We start from the raw sequence: 19,354 nt of genomic DNA on the forward strand, positions 1-19,354 counted from the left end.
CTGTTAAACATCTTTCAGAAAGAACTTTGCAGTCACCTGACACTTTCCTCAGTTGCTGTTTTTAACTGTACAAATGTTGAAATACAGATTGTATCAATTCACCAAAGGTGATTAAATAACACCTTGACTTTTTCAAATTGCCTAACTACAGATGTAAATACAACTTAGATGGAATTCACTTTTATTTTTTTAAATTATTTTTTATTTTCTAAAAAAGGAACAACAAGCTCATGAGAATTTTAGATTAATCATTAACCTTTAATGGTCTCAACCCACAAAACGGGAGACGCTGTTGGGATAAAAGAATTTAAAAAAAAAAACAGACGCTGAGTTTTTTCCATTGTCAACCTTTGCCATTTTTTGCGGAAAATAAAAAGCACATTAAGCTTGGAGAATAAAATACAACACCACCCAAAGCCCCTAAAGCCAAACTAATCAACGCTAACACAACTCTCCCAAATACAAATAGGAAAACTAGCAAAGCATGACATTTCACCTGTAGCATCGGTAGCGTGATGCCCTTTAAAGAATCAATGTAAAAAAACAAAACAAAAAAAAAACACACCGCGTTGTATTTCCCAACACGCATCTTTATTAAGTAAATAAACATACAGCAAAAATATATATGTATATATATATATATTTATATATAACCATGCATCAGAGACAAGCATTTTGACATTTAGATGGGCGACCTGTTGTTGGCTGAACAGGGAAGGAGGTAGGACTCAGCCTCTTCAACCGGGGAGAGAACATTCAATAAATATCACAGCAAATAAAAACGGATAGAAAATAGGCAGCTGTGCATACGTTATCTAAATCTCTCTTCACACACCGCGGCGTCTGCAACCTGAAAATACTATGCCTTATCTTAACCAGTATATACATTTGGCTAAGTCTGCTTCTGGCCTCCATTTTTCATTCGACAAAATGAGAAGAAGTTTGGAAGGTCACAGAGAAGAAATGCACTTTCAAAAACTGAAGAAGAAAAAAAACAAAACAAAAAAAAAACAGCCTCAAACCACAACTGAGATGTGCAGGAATATGAACTGTAGAAAAACAACCTTCCACAAACAAAACCAAAAAAAAAAGTAAAGTAAAATCCATCCGTGACTACCTCGGGGCCAAAGCCGAGTTCCCATTGGAAAGCTCATCCCTGTCACCGCTCCTCTGAGATCTATGAAGCCACACAGGGGTGGACAGAAATCCCTCAAAACCCTCCGACCCCAGAAGGCCGAGCAGACGCCGGAGCCGTTTGTCCTCATCTGTGCGGAGGAAGACACTCACATTACGCAAGGCATCGGAACGTCACACACACGGACAAGACCATTTATACCGCTATTAGCGAATGCATGTTTGTACAGTATACATGTCTTATAGATCCTTCTCTAAAACTCTAATCGGGCTAAATGTGCACGCCAGATGGAATGTTTTCCTAAAATTTGGGATTTGTCTCACGTATCCATCTGGCAAAGAGCCCAGGAAACGCATTTTGTGAAGGGGGGGGGGGGGCAGTGCTGGAGTTGGAGGGGAAGGGCGGCATTAGCAGAATATAAGTGTCCTGTAGCAAGCGCGGAAGCAAGGAAAGTCGAGCTTGAAATTGAAAGTTGTGAAATGTTGTCAAAAAACAAAAACAAAAACAAAACGAAAACAAAAAACAAAAAAACAGTCAGTGCCATCTTTCTTCTGTTTTTCCCACACCTTGTGCTGCCGCCTCATGTTTTCGTCTCAACTAAAAGGAGGCTGACTGACTGATTGAAAACTCTTGCTTTTTTTTTGTAGTTTGGCGAGATGAGACGGTTCATAAACACACCGTGAGCAATCCAACTGACGTGCAAAAAGCTATAACAGAACATGCTGGTATGAAAGCAGAGTGTCGCGTCAGATTGTTCACTTCTCTCCATCATTGACTCCATCGTCGACTTCCTTTTCGGTTTCGCTATGACGAGCAAGTGGAGTCCGACTTCCAACCCAGCCGGCCCGGAGAAATTTCTTTTTCAAATCATTTGTTAAAAATTCCAGACGAGCAGTTTGTGTTTGCTTTGTGCAAGTGGTGCCAATGGCGTTTTAGGGGCAATTGTGTGAGGATTGTAACGTGGCTGCACGCCCCACATTTATTTCAGAGATTCATCCGACACAGCGGCAGCTCCCGTTAATAAACACGATTAAATGCTCTCGCTTCGGAAACCGCTGCGCCCTGTGTGTGTGTGTGTGTGTGTGTGTGTGTGTGTGTGTGTGTGTGTGTGTGTGTGTGTGTGTGTGTGTGTGTGTGTGTGTGTGTGTGTGTGTGTGTGTGTGTTACAAAACATGAGCGAGGAGGAACACCGACGGTTGCGTTTACACACGGGGACAACACGGCAAGGTTAACAGTATGTACACATTTTTGTTCCATGCTGTCATGGAGGACCGTCCCATCCTCTGAACAAGATTAAGGCAATTTCACAAGTGTCCTGGTACAGAAGGGAACTAATGTGCAGGAGGACCACAGATTTTTCACGTCTCATTTTCATACAAAAATAAGAAAGTTTCCCTCGTGGGAGTGGTAAAAAAAAACAAAACAAAACTTGTAGTTTGGCTCAATCGTTTGCATTAAAAGGCCCAATGTGTAAGATTTTAGCGGCTGCAATGCAATGTAAAGCAGCCATTGGACTCGCTTCTGTTTGGAAGGCAGAGGGTGTAAGACGGCAACATTTTCTCGAGGAGCCGCGTCTGTAAATGTTTTCGTACGTTCGCACATCGAATATTTTCGCTTTCAATCGGGAATTATTTACGTCATTTACAAATTTTCATTTCCGTAATGCTGATTTAAAAAGAACGAAAAGAAAAAAGAAAGTCGCTGCAGCAATTGTGAAGGGGCACCTGCTGTGTGTGAAGGAAACACATACACATTTCAGTTTACGCAAACAAAAACAAAGCAGTTAAAATTTGAATCGAGTGTACGCGTCGTAAACACCGCTACATTAGTTCTATTTTATTTTTCACAGTAAATATTCGGAGAGATCTAATACGCTGGGCCTTTGAAATGCTCCTTGGATTGCTGCTCATTTCATCACCATGATTTTACACTCGTACTTAAATTATATACCGTTCAGCATTAGAATCCCATTGTCTTTTGAGCGTCCGTTTAAAAGTGAAATCCAGCATCAGAGAGGGACTGCAATCTAATGTTTACGTCTTGGCATAAATATCACATTGCATCGCAACAGAGAAGGAGAGATTGCCTTCTTTCAATAGATCCAGTCAATACATAACATCAATATAAGCAACCTATTCGGTAAGCAGTGCTTGTAGATTATGGTTCCTGTGTGTGTGTGTGGGGGGGGGAAACGGTCGCTGGAAGCATGCATTTCGTCCGATAGAAAGTAGACCATAAACAAGTGTGTTCAAAGGCTTCCCCGCTAGCTGGGGCTAATAGAGAGTACATACATGACAAGAAGTCGACTCACTGCAGACGATCTAGTGCGAAAACCTGTAAACGGTGTGCCAGAGCGAGAGTGGACGGTCTTTTGCTGGTTTTACTCATGGTGGTCGACAGCAGTGGTAGAGCACAGTATCGTTGTGTGTCAGTGGCTCAATCTTTTTTTCTTTTTTTTTGGGGTGGGGGGGGATCGGGAGGCGCTGGTGTCAGGTAGCTACAGCTTTGCATGACACACACATATATATATATATATATATTTTCTTTTTCCTTAGACAGAAAAGTGTCAGAGTCTGCGTGAAACGTGCCGTGGCTAGGAGATACATTGAACAGCAACATCCTCACACAGTGAACACTACAGGGGAATATTTAGGACAAACTTTATAGGACATCGTCGTCGTCGTGGTCATGCATAAAATTAAAGAGCGTCTGATTTCTTTACTTCATCGTTTCTTGTTGCCTCCAACCCCCCGACTCAGTTCAGAAGAGTCCCGTACAGCTGGGCCTTAGTCAAACTGTCCTTCCTCGTCAACCCCGTACTGCCAAATTTTTGGTATCTTGGTGAGGTCTTCTTTGGGAGCGCCGGGCCGACGCTCAGGGCCGAGCTGGAGCTGGGCCGAGGCCGGACGTTGGGCCGAGGACTGGGGTAGTGCTGGAGGCTGGAGGCTTCCAGGGAGCTTTGGTGTAAGGACTCGGCCGAGCTGTCTGCGCTCAGGTTGATGTAGTCCCTCTTGGCGCCGCCGCCGCCCGCCGCCGCCGCCGCCATCGCTCCAACCCCCCCGCCGGCGCCGCCGCCGTCCTTCTCCTTGGAGCTCCCCGAGTGGAAGAGACTCCCCTCCGAGTCTTGGCTGTCGTCCTTGGCTCTGTACAACGCCAACGCCATGTCCTGCTTGTGGTGCTCGGCCGCTTTGGGGCTGCGGCCGGGCGAAGGCGAGCCCACGTCGAAACGCTGGTCCAGCGCGCGGCCGTGGAAGACCTCGTCGCCCTCCTGGAAGCCGCTGTACGGGGACCCCTTGGCCTTCCCGGCGGGGGGCCCCGCGGCGAAGTGGCGCTCGGAGAAGCTGTACGGCGACGCCCGACCGTAGGAGCCGGACGTGGAGAAGGCGTTGACGTCCTCCACGCTCAGCTGCCTCCAGCGGCCGCTCAGCTCGTCCTCCAGGGCGCGGCTGTCGCCCAGGCCGTCTCCGCGAGCGCCCCGGTGCGCCGGGCCCACGCCCAGGCCGGTGGCCGAGCCCATGCTGCGGGAGGAGGCCAGGCGCGGGGCGCTGGAGTGGTACGGCTCGCTGAAACACGACGCCGTGCGGGTGTACGCCGGCGAGGCGACCTTCTGCGGGCTCCTGGAGGAGGAGGTCACCATGTGCTGGATGCTGAGGGACTTGGGGAACGCCGGCCCGCCGTCTCTCTCGTAAGGGGACGCGCTTTTCCGTCCGCCGTACTCGCCGTTTCCGAGGTCCCGCCAGTCCATGTAGAGACCCTGGTGGGAAGAGGACAGGGTGCTGCTGGCGGTGCGCCCGCTGCCGCCGCCGCCGCCGACTCCGCCCTTGTCGTCCGACGCCAGGCTGAAGCTGGAGTAGGAGCTGGAGGCTCGGAGGCTGGCGGCGCCGAAGTCGTCGCGCTGGTGGAAGGAGGACGGCGGCGGCGGCGGCTCGTCGTGGGAGAAGCTGCCCGAGTGGAAGGCCTCCTCGTCCGGGTTGCTGTCGGTGGAGTTCTGCACGTGGAGCTGCAGCAGGGCGGCGTGGAGGTCGACGCTCTGCCGGCGCTCGCCGTCCTGCTGCCAGCGCTCGGGGCAGTACAGCGCCGTGTCGCTGCAGTACAGGTCTGACGTCTTGTAGGAGACGCGGCGGTGGTTCAGGCGGTCGCCGCTGCCCGTCGTCCCGGTCAGGAAGTCCACGTCGTCGTCGATGTCCTCGTCTTCGTCGTCGCGAAGCTGCGGGCTGGGCGAGCGCGTGGCCGGGCAGCTGCTCCCGGGCTCCGGCTTCTCCAGGACCTTGGCGATGACGGCCGTGGGCACCGAGTCGGAGTAGTTGGAGTGGCACATGGCCACCGTGATGCCGCTGCCCCGTTTCTGCTTCTCCATGTGGGAGCTGACGCGCTCCTGGAAATCCACGGGTAGCTACGGACACACACACACACACACACACACACACACACACACACACACACACACACACACACACACACACACACACACACATAAGAGAGGAATGCACACAAATAAAATGACATAAGTGACAGCTGACTTTAGTCCAAGAGAAGATCTTGGAAAGTGAACCACTCAGTTTCTCTTAATTATTCATGCTGTCGGCCTTGATTGTTGTTTTTTTTTTCTCTCCTCGCTCATTCTGAGCCCTCCGAGGCCGTTCATCAAGGATTGTAATCTGCAGCTCTGGTTCAGAGAGTGAACCATTCTTGTAATTCTCACACAGTCCAGCGTGTGCATCTCAGGGGGAAACTGCACCACTTGAATCCGATAATGAACTTTGGAAAATTGCTGAAGGGAACCAAATTTGAGACGAATCCTCTTCTGCCTGCAAATGAGTCTGTTTCTTTTCATTTCCGTTGATTTTATTTCCACGGAAAACAAGCGAATATTATTTTTTTTAAAGGCGGGTTTTATCTTTCAGTCCCCGTCTCTGTTTTGATCTGCGCTTCGCACCTCCTGCTGTTGCCTTTCACTACAAACACCATCTCTCGGCGATAACGTTTCCTTCGATTTCAAACTGGTCCTTTGTGCCTGTCACGACTGGCCAGGGTCAGGAGGAGATGTTCCCGGCACGCCGAGTTCTCTCTTTTCAACTTACTCCTCTGCCTCTTCATCTCACGGTCCCCCCTCCCCTCCTTCTCCCTCAGTCCTTTTAGTCAGTGTCTCTTTATTCTGTCGACCATCAAACACATCTTTGCTTCCGTGGGGAGCGGCTCAGATTCAAATTAAACCAGTGCTCCGGGTCTCCAGCTGGGAATAGCGGAAGGAGGAGGGGAAGAAAAAAAAAAAAGAGAGACAAAATACTGACTTGGCTTTGTTAGGAAATAGAAGCTCATCACTGCATAAAATAACCTGCATCTTTTAAGTGGGGCTATTTTTAGCAGCAGCTGCCTCGCCTGGAGGGAATAGAGATGGAAAGTAGGTGAGGCAGTGGTTGCTGGGGAGGCAGAGATAATGTACAGTCTGTCTTCCCAGTAAGCTAGCTCAGCACTAGCCCTTATCTGAGGCAAATCTTAATTAACAGACACACTTTTCCCCAGCTTTTAATCCGTGTGCTGGCACACACGTCCACAGATCTCGCCCCATTTATTGGTCTAAGTGGTTTAACGTGGCGCGATGGAACTGACGTTCAATATTTGAGCCATTCCATTAAGTCACAGCTGCTCCCTGAAAGCGATTTCTACAGAATGTTCCACATTTGGATAGATTTTTACATTTTCCTTGTCCAATAACTTTTATAATGACTGTGTATAAAGTGCCATGTGAGTAGCTCTGCTGCAACGCCGCTTTCTGCAAAGTGTTATTGCCACTGTAATTTACGCAATGGCTCAGCAAAAAAACATTTTTTTTCTTCTAACTATTCCAAAAAACTGAATCACTGAAATTGTCCCTGGCTGATTAGTTAACAATAGCGCTAAGTGCTCAGTGGATGACTGAAGGCGAAAGAAAAAAGTAAAAATATAAACAATGAGTAAAATACATTTAAATATAAAGGAGGAAGTGTATATGTTGCAGAGTCGAGCTGTCCAAATAGCAACCCCCCAATTCTGTTGGATTTTAGAATAGGTTGCTTTCTGAGTTTTTCAAATAAAGATATTAGGGGTGTTCCAAATTTCAAAATTTTGATGGTTTGAATCAATGCAGAACTACACAGTACCAACATTAGCCAGAACGGCTGTGAACAGGATTGAAAGGCAGCAGTCTGACAACAGCTTTGCACTCGCAGCGGCGCTAAACGCCAGGTTGTTATCATCTACTGGTGTGTTGTTTGTGAGTGGGAGTAGGGGTCACTGCCTCAGCTACATCATCAATGTAGCTTGATTCCGTCCTCCCTGAAGTTTCGGACTGCTTTGAGTGAGGCCGTGGCAGACTGCGCCAGTCAAGCGTTGAGGCTGCTGGAGACAAGAACGTTGATTTTCCGTTTCTGCGCACGAGGCGTCGTCTCGGGCGAGGTGTTCTTTTATTCATTCATCCATTCATGGCGCCAACCCTGGATGCTGACAGGTGGCACTTCGAGACCGCAGACCTTCGTCAGGCGGAGCGGCGAGGCAACGAGCACCGTGACTTTTAATGCGAGTAAAATAAAATTTTAAAAATTACTTTTCTTTTTTCTTTTTTTTTTTTAACGGTACATTGACACCAACAATGAGATGCCCTGTCCATTACAGAAATAGTGCAGTGAGAATAGCACATTAGCGCACTAATTAGACACTGTGCAAGTTCGCTGATGGATAGTGTGGGTTTTATCCATCAGCTCAGGGCTTCACAGAGGGGTTTAGTAATACTCTGGTCATTAATTAAAGCCCTGAACTGTGAGTCCCTCTTCAAAATGACTAATTTAAATGTTTTGGGGTTTTTTTGTACTTTTTCCCCTGAAAAGTTGAAAATGCTAAAATATTGAAATGGTTTTTCAAAAATAGGCTACTTCAAATATTTGGTTGCAAGATTCCAGGTAATGGTGTCAATACTAAAACCATATATATGTAATATGATTTGACCAAATTGAGCTCGAGGTTTAGATACGGTGGCCGTTATTCTTCCTCTACTCTTTCACCAGTCGATTGGCCACTATGCAGACTCTCCTGATCAACAGGCCGAAGCAGCTGCAGCAGCAGCAGCAGCAGCAGCAGCATAGTGGTTGGGCAGCTCACCTCAGACATCTTGTGCGCCCTGTAGTGAGACTTGGAGCACTGCAGCAGCTGGGCTGCCAGGTTGCAGTCTTTCCTGTAGAGTTCCTGCAGAGAGTCGGGGAGAAGCGTGTGTCTGAATGTGTACGCACATTTCATTCATCGTTTCAAAAATCTATAACACAATACAGCCTTGGCTTAAATTATGGGCAGCTTCTGGAGGAAGCAGTCGGACGGTAATGCCATTTTACTGTTGTGCCACTGCCGCAACAAACCTAAAAAAAAAAAATACATCTTGTGCCCAATAAACTGTGCACCGTGCATCTCTGGCGGAGCTGCCGAGCAGAAAAAGGAGCCCGACTGTGAGCTGTTGAATAAGAGGAATAGGTTGCATTCTGTTGGATGCGTAATTCCTTTGCAAAAATATTTAGTCTTGGTTTTACAAACGTAATTGCTGGTAATTTATCAGTTCAGCATCGCAGTAAAAGCTGCGACATTGTATCCGCGACTAAAGTGGGCTGCAGCTGCATTTCTGCACCTCCAGCCTTGGGAGTCTGGCCACAGCATTTCCTTTTCTGCGATCCCTTTCAATACGAAATGGCTTCATTTTTTTTTTTTTTTTTTTCTAAACTTCTATTTAATACCGCGCGCCGCTCTACTGGCGAGGCAAAAAGCCGGGTTTAATTGTTTGCTTTGTTTTGCGAATGCGAGCGCTAAGCCGGTTTAGCTGGCTTGATTTTCCCCTCAACTCCTCTATGAAATCCATCAGCTCATAAAGGTCAGTCGTGGCTGTGCCTCCCTCACACCGCGCCCCCCCCGACAATACTCCCCCACCCCACCAAACAAAAAAATGCGCTCTGTGACAGAGTCGAATCCCACGGCAGTTACCGGCGGACCGCTGGTTAAATGATTGCATTTCATTCCATTTCGACGCTGAGGTCGGGTTTTGTGGACTCCATATATATTTTTTATTTTTTTATTTTGTGCTGAATCCAAACATCCAAACAGAGTGTTCCTGATATACGAGTTAACAATGATGGGAGAGGCCAAATCACAGGTCCACCATATAAAGTCTAATATCTACTGGAATGTAGCAAAGAACATATATATTCTGATATATTTGGCCAAAAAATAAAACGGCACAAAACATCTCTAAGCAATAACATGCTGGACCCTCACGATGCTTTTCATGCTTTCCCAGCAGTGAATTCATGACTTTCTACCTGGAGGACCACATCCAAACCCCTGCAAGGCTCCTTCTCTCACAGACGAGCAGCCTTGACTGTAGCCACATCCGAAGGGTTTGTCAAAACACTCTTTTTTTAGCTCAGGGCGGATAAAAGGGGGGAAAAGAAGAAGGAGAGAAAAAAAAATCTTGCCACAGGCCAGAGAGGGGAAATCCAAACTAACCTGGAGCCCTGCGGTACAAAACCCAGTCAAATCACTTCAAAGAGACTGAGGCCGCCCCAGCGCCACGCGGCCCCGAGCTGAGATCCACACAGTCTCGCTCCAGATTGGCGCCGCCCCTGAGGATGCCCATTGATCTCAGCATAATCACTGTGAAAGGCCTGGAGGCCCAGAGTTAAGTCTTCTATCTGCTGCATCACGAATGTCCAGGATGTTTAGGACAATTCCAACCAATATTGAGGGCTGCCAGTGCAACGAGGCACTGTTTGCATGTGGAAAAGGGAATAGTTACACAGGAAAAAAGTGCTGGATAGCTTTCCCAGCAAAGAGATTAAAACCCTGAAAGACCTAAAAACCTGTAACCCCCTCCCGGACTCTGGACTGTTGCTTGATTTGTAAACAGGACCTGGGGATGTTCTCAGTTCAAGTCTTCTCCCACCCCGCGAGGCTTCAGCTTTTGCTGCCGAGGGAGCGAGTGGGCGGCTCTCTGCACTCACGTTGTCCTCTCGGAGTTTATTGATGTTGATCTTGGCCTCCATGAGGTGGTTGTTGAGGACGATGATTTCTCGGCTGAGGGCTCTCTTTTCCTCCTCGTGGTGGTGGGACTGCGGCGGAGGAAGGAGCAGGAGGATGGACAGAACGGAGAGAAAAGGTGAAATACAAGTGTGAATATTGGCAAATTTACAATTTCTTGTCTTGTCTCGTTGTTCGTCTGGTCAAAGGATGAACAGTGAATCGTATGCCAGTTTGTCACTAGCTGTGTTTCCATTCCCCCTAGAATTGCGCGAAACGTAAATATCGCAATAAAAAAAACTGTTAATGGAAACATCTTAAACTCGCTGAAAGGTTTTTACGCTCTCAAAGGTGGTTTTTCACACATATTGATATCGAAAGTACATCGCAAAAATGGCATGGAATTCACACGTCACCGGACTTAACGTCCGGGGTCACGTGACCAGTTCACTTCAAGTGGAAATGGCGCGTTATGTTTGGACGAAGGACGAGACAGAATATTTTTTACAAGTAATCAAAGAGAAAAATCCAACAACCACTCCTGATAGCAAACAAACGTAAACGAACCAACGCAAATGTAATTCTCGTAAATCTCGCGGGACAAGATATTACGAGAATTACGTCACGCGAGACTCACAAGAATTATGGCTCATGCGCTTCGCACCATCTAATGGAATCACCTGCAATTGTCGAAATTTTAGAAATATCGCTGTTATTTTGCGAAAAACTGACAAGGAAACACAGCTTATAGCTAACTGGCCGACAGCAGCTATTCAACTTGCGCTAACATGATATCTTTAATCCTGTCTTTTTGAATTACTTTGTTACTTTCGAAAAGTGTACGACGGCACATGAATGAAGGAAGCCTGCAGCCCACACAAGCTGCATCTCAACACCTGAGGTCGCCAGTCTGAATCTTTCATTAAAAACACAGTGAGCTACTAATATCACAGGCTATCAATGATGTAACTTGTTCCTGAAGGGGCGTCCCATTTTCTGGTTATCGATTTCATCCAACTGCTCCTTGCAACCCGGCGGTAAGCACCCAGGCGTGGGGGTGAAAATGAGAGCTGGGATTGGGTTAAAAGGAAAGGGGGGAACGCAGCAAAGCAAAGGAGGGGAAGGGAAGGGAAAGAAGTGAAGGTAAAGGAAGAGAGCGAGCAAAGCAGTTTGGGGCGGAGGGAGCAATCCGAGCACTGGGAGAGAAGAGAGAGATGTGGCCAAAGATGGAGGGACCGCGGAAAGTAAGATGATAGAGGAGAGGGAGAAAATTGAGCGCCAGAGAGCTTGGAGTTGCTATCAGTCTGAAGCCCGAGCCAGCAGCAGGTCTTAATTAAAAGAAGATTACACTTGCCAGCGCTCATATCATATCAATTACTCTGGGAGTGGGGGGAGGATGGAGGAGAGGGAAAAATAAAAGAGTGGGGAAGACAAATGAAACGCTCCATTCTATTTTCAGTGATTACTGTCAAAGAAATGCAAAATGACTCTGCCGAAGTGACATTTAGCTCCGAGAGCAGCGGCTCCTAACGGCGGCGGCGGCGGCGGCAGCGTCTGCTGGCTGGACGGTTTGTCTTCCTCTCTGTCAGAGCCGTTTTTAGCTCCGCCGTGTCACCCGCGCTGGGCTGTGATGAGCCCAAACATTGACTCTAATGATTTTCGCTGCCCCCGACACGACGTCTGCCGTCAAGTGTGGAAACGGCTCTTTCCAATGGTGTTTCTGAGAGAGCCAGCGCCTCCATTTCAGCTCATTCACTCAAAAGGACTCACAACACCAGGTGTGACTCTGACATGCGCTCAATTGAATCATTTCATTTGTCCTCCTGGACATATAGACATACCTCATGTCTTGTCAGTAGAACTTTATTGATTTTTTTGTTGTTGTGTATCACAGATGTACAAGGGGCTGTCCAAAATTGATGTGTGTGTATGTGTGCGTACACCCGTTTGCCTACGGTTGCTTAGGGTGTGTGTTACTGTAGGTGCTTTTGTGTGTGTTGTCTTTTAATACTGCTGCCACTGTACAGTCACAGTGACAGTAAAGTCTGTCCTAATCACGCATTCAAACCTTCGAAAGAAACACTGCGCAGTTTTAGCACATTGAAATAATACTTGCGAAATCGTAATAAAGAGTCGCCGACTTGAGAGAAAAGGTCCCTTGCTATTTACACAGCGCCCCCAGCTGGTCATCAGTAGGACTCAGCAACTCTGGTTGCTTGTGTCGCTGCTTCTTTGTCCCTCCTAGTGTGTCAAGTGTTGTCTTAAAGGTGTGTTCTCATCAGTGGGTGCTGGGCAGGCAACTAGAGTCACGAGGTCCTAGAGATTGCCGGCCAGGTGTGCAGTGGCAGTGGCAGCCATTCTACCTGTTGGTTGCAAGTCACTGAATTGTACAGAAAATATTTTGAAACTATTATTTTAAGGTAGAACAACTACATAGTGCCCTCTGTTAGAAACCTTTCACCCCCCCGTCTCAATTGGAAGTAAAAAAATTCCAATGTCTCAATAAAAGGGGAACATTATTGAGTGGATTCGATTACAATTTTGCGTGAAGAAAAGAAAATTGGCCGAAAGTTTTCTTTTGTCCCCCCCCCCCCACACACACACACACACATCAGATAACAGCTCATTAAATATAAATGATCAAACCTCATCCTGGCTCTCGGCTACACTGAGTTATTACTTAAATAATAGATTAGCCTCACCGCTATAAAGCTGGTGTGGATACCCCACCATCACTCACATGACCCTCGCCCTGCACACTGAAGCAGTCCCACACACACACACACACACACGCACACACACACACACACACACACACACACACACACACACACACGTAATTGGGAGAGCTGTGGCGCTGCAGCGGCTGATAAATGACACAGCCTGACGCTCGGATCGCCGGCTCGGCCTCCCGCCCTTCCTCCTTTCAATCTCTCGGTGCCGCTGATTGTTTTGAAATACACGGGTGCACAGCCAATCTAATAGGTGGCAATTAATGTCAGTTTAAGCAATCGGCCACCGTTGATATTGAAATCCAATTTTCTTAGGGCCTCATTAATCAGCTATCAGGACACTGTCGTTCTGTCTCATTATTCTGCTTTCCTGCTATACATGTGTGTATGCTTTTATATATATAGTGAGTCTGTGGCCAAGCCCATTACGCCACTTTTAAGCCACCAGTTATTTAACTGCTTTCCTGTTTGATGAGAATGTGTTATTGGGAAAAAGACAAAATCCCATAAGCATTAAAGTTTCATGCGTCACTGCTCTTTGATCTCATTGCCTCAAACTAAACACGTGAGTGATAAAAGCATAAGTTGCACATGTTCCCCTGCCCCGGGCTTTCAATGGAAAGTATCGCATAGTCAAGAGTTTTAATTACGCATGTTGTGTGTTTAGGCGCACACAAGACTAGAAGGATCACATACGTTGTGTTATATATATATCCATCATAAATGACCGTACGTTATGCTGTACGATCATATATGTTGCATATGTGGCACCGAGTGGAATAAAAAAAAGTTTTCTTAAATTGAATCTGCTGCTTTAACTCACTTCACTTCACTTCACTTCACTTCAGAGGCAAATCACAGAGCATTATCTAATTAGCAAATTCTGGATTCTTTTCTAATTTTGGCAATTTAATGAAAAGGCTATATTAATATGTTTCATAATGAAATATTAAGCTTCCCTTATAACAGGGTTCTGAAGCAAAAACAAAACAAAAACAAAACATTTGTGGAACTTGTTGTAGAAGGAAGGACACCGTGAAGGGAAGAATTTTGTTTCATCCTGCCAGAGATTCTCCCTCTTCACTGGATGACAAATGAATCCAAAATCCCATGAGTTGCAATTACTGAAGACGTTGGATGGCAGACGGGAACAGAAAAGTCCTCTCCCTGTTAATTCAGTCCTATTTTAGTCCGGGGGGAGGGGAAAAAAAGGAGGCAAATGAGATTTTCTAACCTCATTCAAGGGGATTTTCAAAACAAGAAACCAAACACAACGGCCGTCCTGAAATCAGGGTGTTGGAAAGGAGGAAAAATCAGTCGCCTTAATGCAGACAACCGCAAGGATCACTGTCCGGATAAAGTAAAAAGCCATTAAAAAAATGACTCAGAATTTGTCCCAGTTTAAGACCCAGTTTAAGTTTCAGATGAACAAAAAAATGTTCATCAATCTAGAATAATGGTAAAAAATGAACGAAAAGTATTTGCAAAACCTTTCGTTTTCACACTTTGCAGCGAAATAAATGGGAACTTTGTCGCGGCTGTAATGCAACCTTTTGTGCGAGAACGAGGTGATTTATTAGTGCTGCTGGCTTTTGCACAGTCACTCTGCTCGGCCGCTGATTCACTGTTCCTGCTCCGCGGAGAATCAAGGGGAAGGTAATTACACACTGGCCAGCTGCCGCGCTTCCCCGTGTTGCCTATTCTCTTATGTGCAATCCGCGCTTTTCATTTAAGGGTTATGATAAATGAGTGTAGCCCTAATGGCGCTAATTAGCCGTGCAGCTGACCTCGCTGCTGCCGCTGCCGCTTAGCAAAGAGCTGAAAGCAACACGTTCCCTTACTCAGCTTTTCCCACCTTTCCCCCCGCCTTCATACAGTAAACAACTAGCGGAGGACATTAATTTCTGCTTGATAACAGCGGTAATCTATGATGATGTAGAGATAAGAGTCAGCATGCCCCCTTATTCAGGTTTCTGTAACAACTCCTCAGCCTTGTCTGCACGTACGAGGTTGTTTTTACAAATGGGATTTTTTTACATCTCTGGAAATGATTTAGAAAACTCATCTCCACTGCTCAATGTTTTCATTTCATTTGCTTCATTTGTTTTAATCATCATTTATTTGTGTGCAAAGTTGTTTGCCTTGATTTGGAATCAGCTACGCAAACAATTACTGCAGACGTGTTGCCAAACATGATAAACTATGCAGCTAAAACTCATTGATCCCAAATCAAATAGTAGTTGTTTTGTTGTGGCTCAGCCAAGGCCTGAGATCCTGAGATGAACCACTATGACCACTATGAACCACTACCTCACCACTATGACAACAACATTATGATTGGTTAACAATAGATACGAAGATGGTGCTATTTTTTCATAATTGATCCTTTTATAGATTTTTTTTCTTCTTCTTACTTTTTTCAATATTCACAGTCCACAGTCTCGCCTCTGGGAATAGATACACACAAAAAGTGACAAAAAAAACAAAGTATTTTCAGCAAAACTGAATTTCCAAAGCCGCAAATAAATTGTCAGCTGCCATTATGTGGAACAACAGGCTCATTAGAAAAGACTCCAGTTGACTGGCATTGCAAGCAAACACAAAAAAAAGGGCATCAATTTGTTGATTTCGTTGTTCCACTTGAGAGCAGCAGTAAATCTTTCCGGCAGAGCAATTCGGGAGTTGCTAGGCAACATTAGCATTGCTTTTGACTTTTACAAGAAGTTTATGTGCAATATTTTACCTCAAACACTCCAGACCAAATCAAACATTAAGGAGGCAGCAGACATCAGATTAGCAGTTGAGGTAAGACATTGTGTGTAACCTCAGTAAGGGAGAGAGATTTCAGGTGAAGCCACTAACTTACTGCCACCTGTAGGTGAGGCACTACAACACCCATTACATAGGCCCTGAATCAGGGGAGGGAAATCAGCACCAAGGACAGCTCCATTCAGAAATTAAAACCGTTTGTATCTCGTGTGTAGCTTCAATTAAATGTCAAATGTCATGTCCAATAAGAAAATCACTGCCATGTTCATATGGCTGCTACTATAGGTTTTCTTTAGACAATAATTTACTTTTAAATAATTAAAAAAATTACCACCACAGAAGGTGCTGGTCCTGCCCTGTAAGATCATGTCCGCCTTGTTCTAGTCCACTTCCAAACGTGAAAGGTTCAACTAAGCATTTTTAGCTAGTTTTTTTTTTTGTTTTTTTTTGTTCTAAGAAATCAGGTTGATCCGTGCTCTACTAAAATCTAAAATAAGAAGATCTGAAAAATGGGACTGAGGGACTTTTAAATAAAACTATGTATATAATTACTTCACATAAAGTGAAGTAGGTCCGTTATTCATCTGTTCCACATGATCTGGCTCAGCTCGTTGTGAAAATTGTTTTTTTTTTTTTTTTTTCCCCACACTTGGTAGCTTTACCACTCGAGTGCGCCGGACAGCGCCCTCTCTCAGAACTTCCTAAACGATGTGTCTGCTTTCATTGGCGGAATTTTCGTTACAGCCTTTGTCGCCGCCTGCCCGGGCCGTCGCCTACAAAGGGTCGTATTTCCCCTTTGAAAGCCCTTTGCATGACACGACATCAAAAGAAAGTCAATCCCAATGAGAGTTGCTTCTAAAAAGAGGCGGAGAAGAAGGAGAGGGAGAAGAATGGAGGGGGAGAAAAAACCCTCCCGCGCTCTCCTGTCGCCTGCCATGACGAGTGAATTGTGACATCAAGGCGCTCGGCTTGACAGACGAGAGCTTTTAAAAGCTTCAAAGTCGCCTCACGTGACGAGAATGAGGTGAGCGTGCGCCGCGGCGCCGCAACCAGACGCGTCTGACGGCGTTTCCCAACGTCTCTGTGGCGCGGTGTGTAAGGGAGATTGTATCGGAAAACAAACAAATAGGACGGCACAATAAACACAGTGAGCAGCGCGGGCTGGGGAGGGAAGATCTGGCTGTGATTGGCTGCCTGTCACGCAGTCTTTATTTCAGGCTTCTGGTGATTTATTACTATTTTCATGCTCTGCTGATCCTGCACCAAAGATGATTTGACAGGGGGGAAAAAAAACATACAAGGTGGGGAAAAAAAAAGGCCTCACTGCTCAGACTAGTTTGTGTTTACTTTAAAGGGACATTTCACCAAAAACGACTCCCTCGATCCTTTACAAGGATTCAGATTCACTGATTTGCAAAGCTGATTTCTGCATGCATTAATTGGAAATATACCTTCTTCCTTTTGAAATTATTCATAATTATATAGTTATCCTTTATAATATGTCTGTGAAGGTTATGTTAAAGCAGAAGGGCAACTGGAATTGATTTTGCAATCTTGAAGACATTTCACTGTCACCCGAGAGACTTCTTCAGTTGTGAAAAAAAGGGTCGGAGGAGGTAGCTTCTATTGGCAAAGGTGTATATTTTTACAACATATGGTGTTGATTATCAATGAGGTGTTGATTTATTATAGATGAGACGCGTAATCAAGAATCTGTCTAAAAAGTCTTGAGTGTTCCAGCACGACAATTATGAAGATTACCATATTATTTTTTGGGTTTTTGACATTTTTGCCAATCATATTTTCAGGCAGGCGAGTTTCAAGAGTTTGTGTGATGCCTTTTAAAAGTCTCTCAGGCCTTAAATTGCTTGGGAAGCTTGTGGAAAACTAAAGGAATCCCTGATGATGAGTGTGTTATTCTTTAATGGCTGTCGAGGAAGCGAGCCGCAGAAAAGTGACAGAGTGTCAAGAGAGACGATTGTCTGCCAAGCCGCCGAGGCTTGCGGCAGACACAAGTGACGCTGATGAGCTCAAAGTAACGGCCACAGAAAGTGTCGTCGGAGGGGCCGAACAAAAACTGAACTGGAAAAACAAATTTTCTAGTTCAGGAATTTCTGCGGCGCTAGTGACATGCACAGTCAATTCGCAAAAACCATCGACGAGAACCTTTCCATTTGACGTCCCTCTGCTGTTGTTTTCGACGGTTTGAACATCAAGAACAGTGAAGTGGAAAAGTTAATCCAACATGGATGCAGAGCAAATTGCAACTTTGATGGGAAAAAAAAAAAACCCTGCTGCTGTGGCTAGTTGCAAGTTAGCTAGCAGGTAGATGCCAACGTCGGCTGGAATGCTAACGCCTTGGCGCCACCAATATGACGGCATCTCCGTTGGTCACACTCAATTTTCTTTTTCTTTAATGCAGAGCGTGACCTCACTTTTTGCGCAGTCACTGAACACAGATTCATCCTTGGAGCCGCTTCAAGATCGTTTTTGCCAAGCAACTCAACTGGACCCATTGGCCACCTTGAGGAGTCGAGACGCGTCGTGACGACCAGCGACGGCTGCTGACTGTGTCCTTTTACCCACCGGTCAGTGCTGACTCGCCCTCCTCCATTAGTCCAGCCACTTATTGGGCCAAAACTTGTGATGAGATTGCGATCCACTTTAATCTCTACGCCAAACTGCGGCCTCGCTGGGGGTGGGGGTTGACGGAGGGCCTCCCCAGCCGCGGAGCCGCCTTCCCTCTCCTGCCTTGACAGATCATGAAGCCATAAAGGCCGGCGAGGAAGCTCTCAGCCTGATGTGATCAGACAGCTGCTGCTTCTGCTGCTGCTGCTGCTGCTGCTGAGGTGAATGGAACAGCACTTAGCTGTAATAGTTGTCTAACGGGGGATGGGGGTGGGGTTCCTCGTGGCAGGTAAGACCAATTACTTTGGACATTGATTGTGCTCACGCGCTTTGATCATGTAATTGCTTCGAGAGAGTGAGATGAGAGCGGCTCTGATGCTAAACAGGTGTGCTCCCGATCGATTACGGCTCTCTCCCGCCTTGGTGGGAGTGGGGGGGGAGGGTGGGGTGGGGTGGGGCGGGTGGAGTAAATGCCATCATCACTCCAACAACGTCGGCCTTTGAAACGGCATCATTTGGCATCATTACTGTATTTGAGCTCGCCTCCCTCCCCACATCTCTCTCTCTCTCTTTTTGCGACTCTCTGTAAAGTGGCGGCTGGCTGCCGTTCCCCACTTTGACTCTGCTTCAAAGGAGGCCCGCAGCTTCTGAGCATCCAAACACTTTGCATCGATCGCAGATCTGCGGCTGAGTGTGTGTGTGCGCTGAGACGTCACAAACCGTTGGTGTGTGAAAAGGGTTTTATTTGAATGCAGAACCACCTGCGATTGGTTCCATTACGTGGCTCTTTGCCCGGTGGAAGTCCAGCTCTCACTATACTGGACAGCAGCTATCGGTGAACTCTCTTATATGCTGTCTTTAAAAAAAAAAAAAAAAAAAAAAACGTGGTCAAGCATTTATTGGTTTTAAAAGAATGGGTTGGAAGGTTTCCACTCCAGGTGCCTTCAAGAGAGTGAAGGAATAGCGAATGAGTGAAAGCTTGATGAGCAGTGAAGGACGATAGGTAAAATCAAACTGCCTGGAAGAAATAAGTGAGTTATGAAAGTTATATCTGCCCCCT

The 19,354-nt window shown here is 46.2% G+C and overlaps 1 protein-coding gene across 1 annotated transcript in view; it reads right to left on the reverse strand.

Annotated features, from left to right (window-relative positions):
- Positions 1-2,824: 2,824 nt before the first annotated feature.
- The window catches only part of begain (brain-enriched guanylate kinase-associated), a 34,653-nt gene continuing 18,123 nt past the window's right edge, over positions 2,825-19,354 (reverse strand). Inside the window, exons 5-7 of the mRNA XM_076017938.1 lie at positions 10,150-10,257; positions 8,270-8,353; positions 2,825-5,528 (exon numbers count right to left, since the gene is read on the reverse strand). Coding sequence (XP_075874053.1) covers positions 3,891-5,528; positions 8,270-8,353; positions 10,150-10,257 — 1,830 coding nt within the window. The 3' untranslated portion in view covers positions 2,825-3,890. The remainder of the gene's footprint in view (positions 5,529-8,269; positions 8,354-10,149; positions 10,258-19,354) is intronic.

This window comes from Nelusetta ayraudi, unplaced genomic scaffold (genome assembly GCF_046127955.1).
Source record: "Nelusetta ayraudi isolate G7.1 ecotype Tasmania unplaced genomic scaffold, CSIRO-AGI_Nayr_v1 ptg000007l, whole genome shotgun sequence".
In the NCBI taxonomy this organism is placed as follows: Eukaryota; Metazoa; Chordata; class Actinopteri; order Tetraodontiformes; family Monacanthidae; genus Nelusetta; species Nelusetta ayraudi.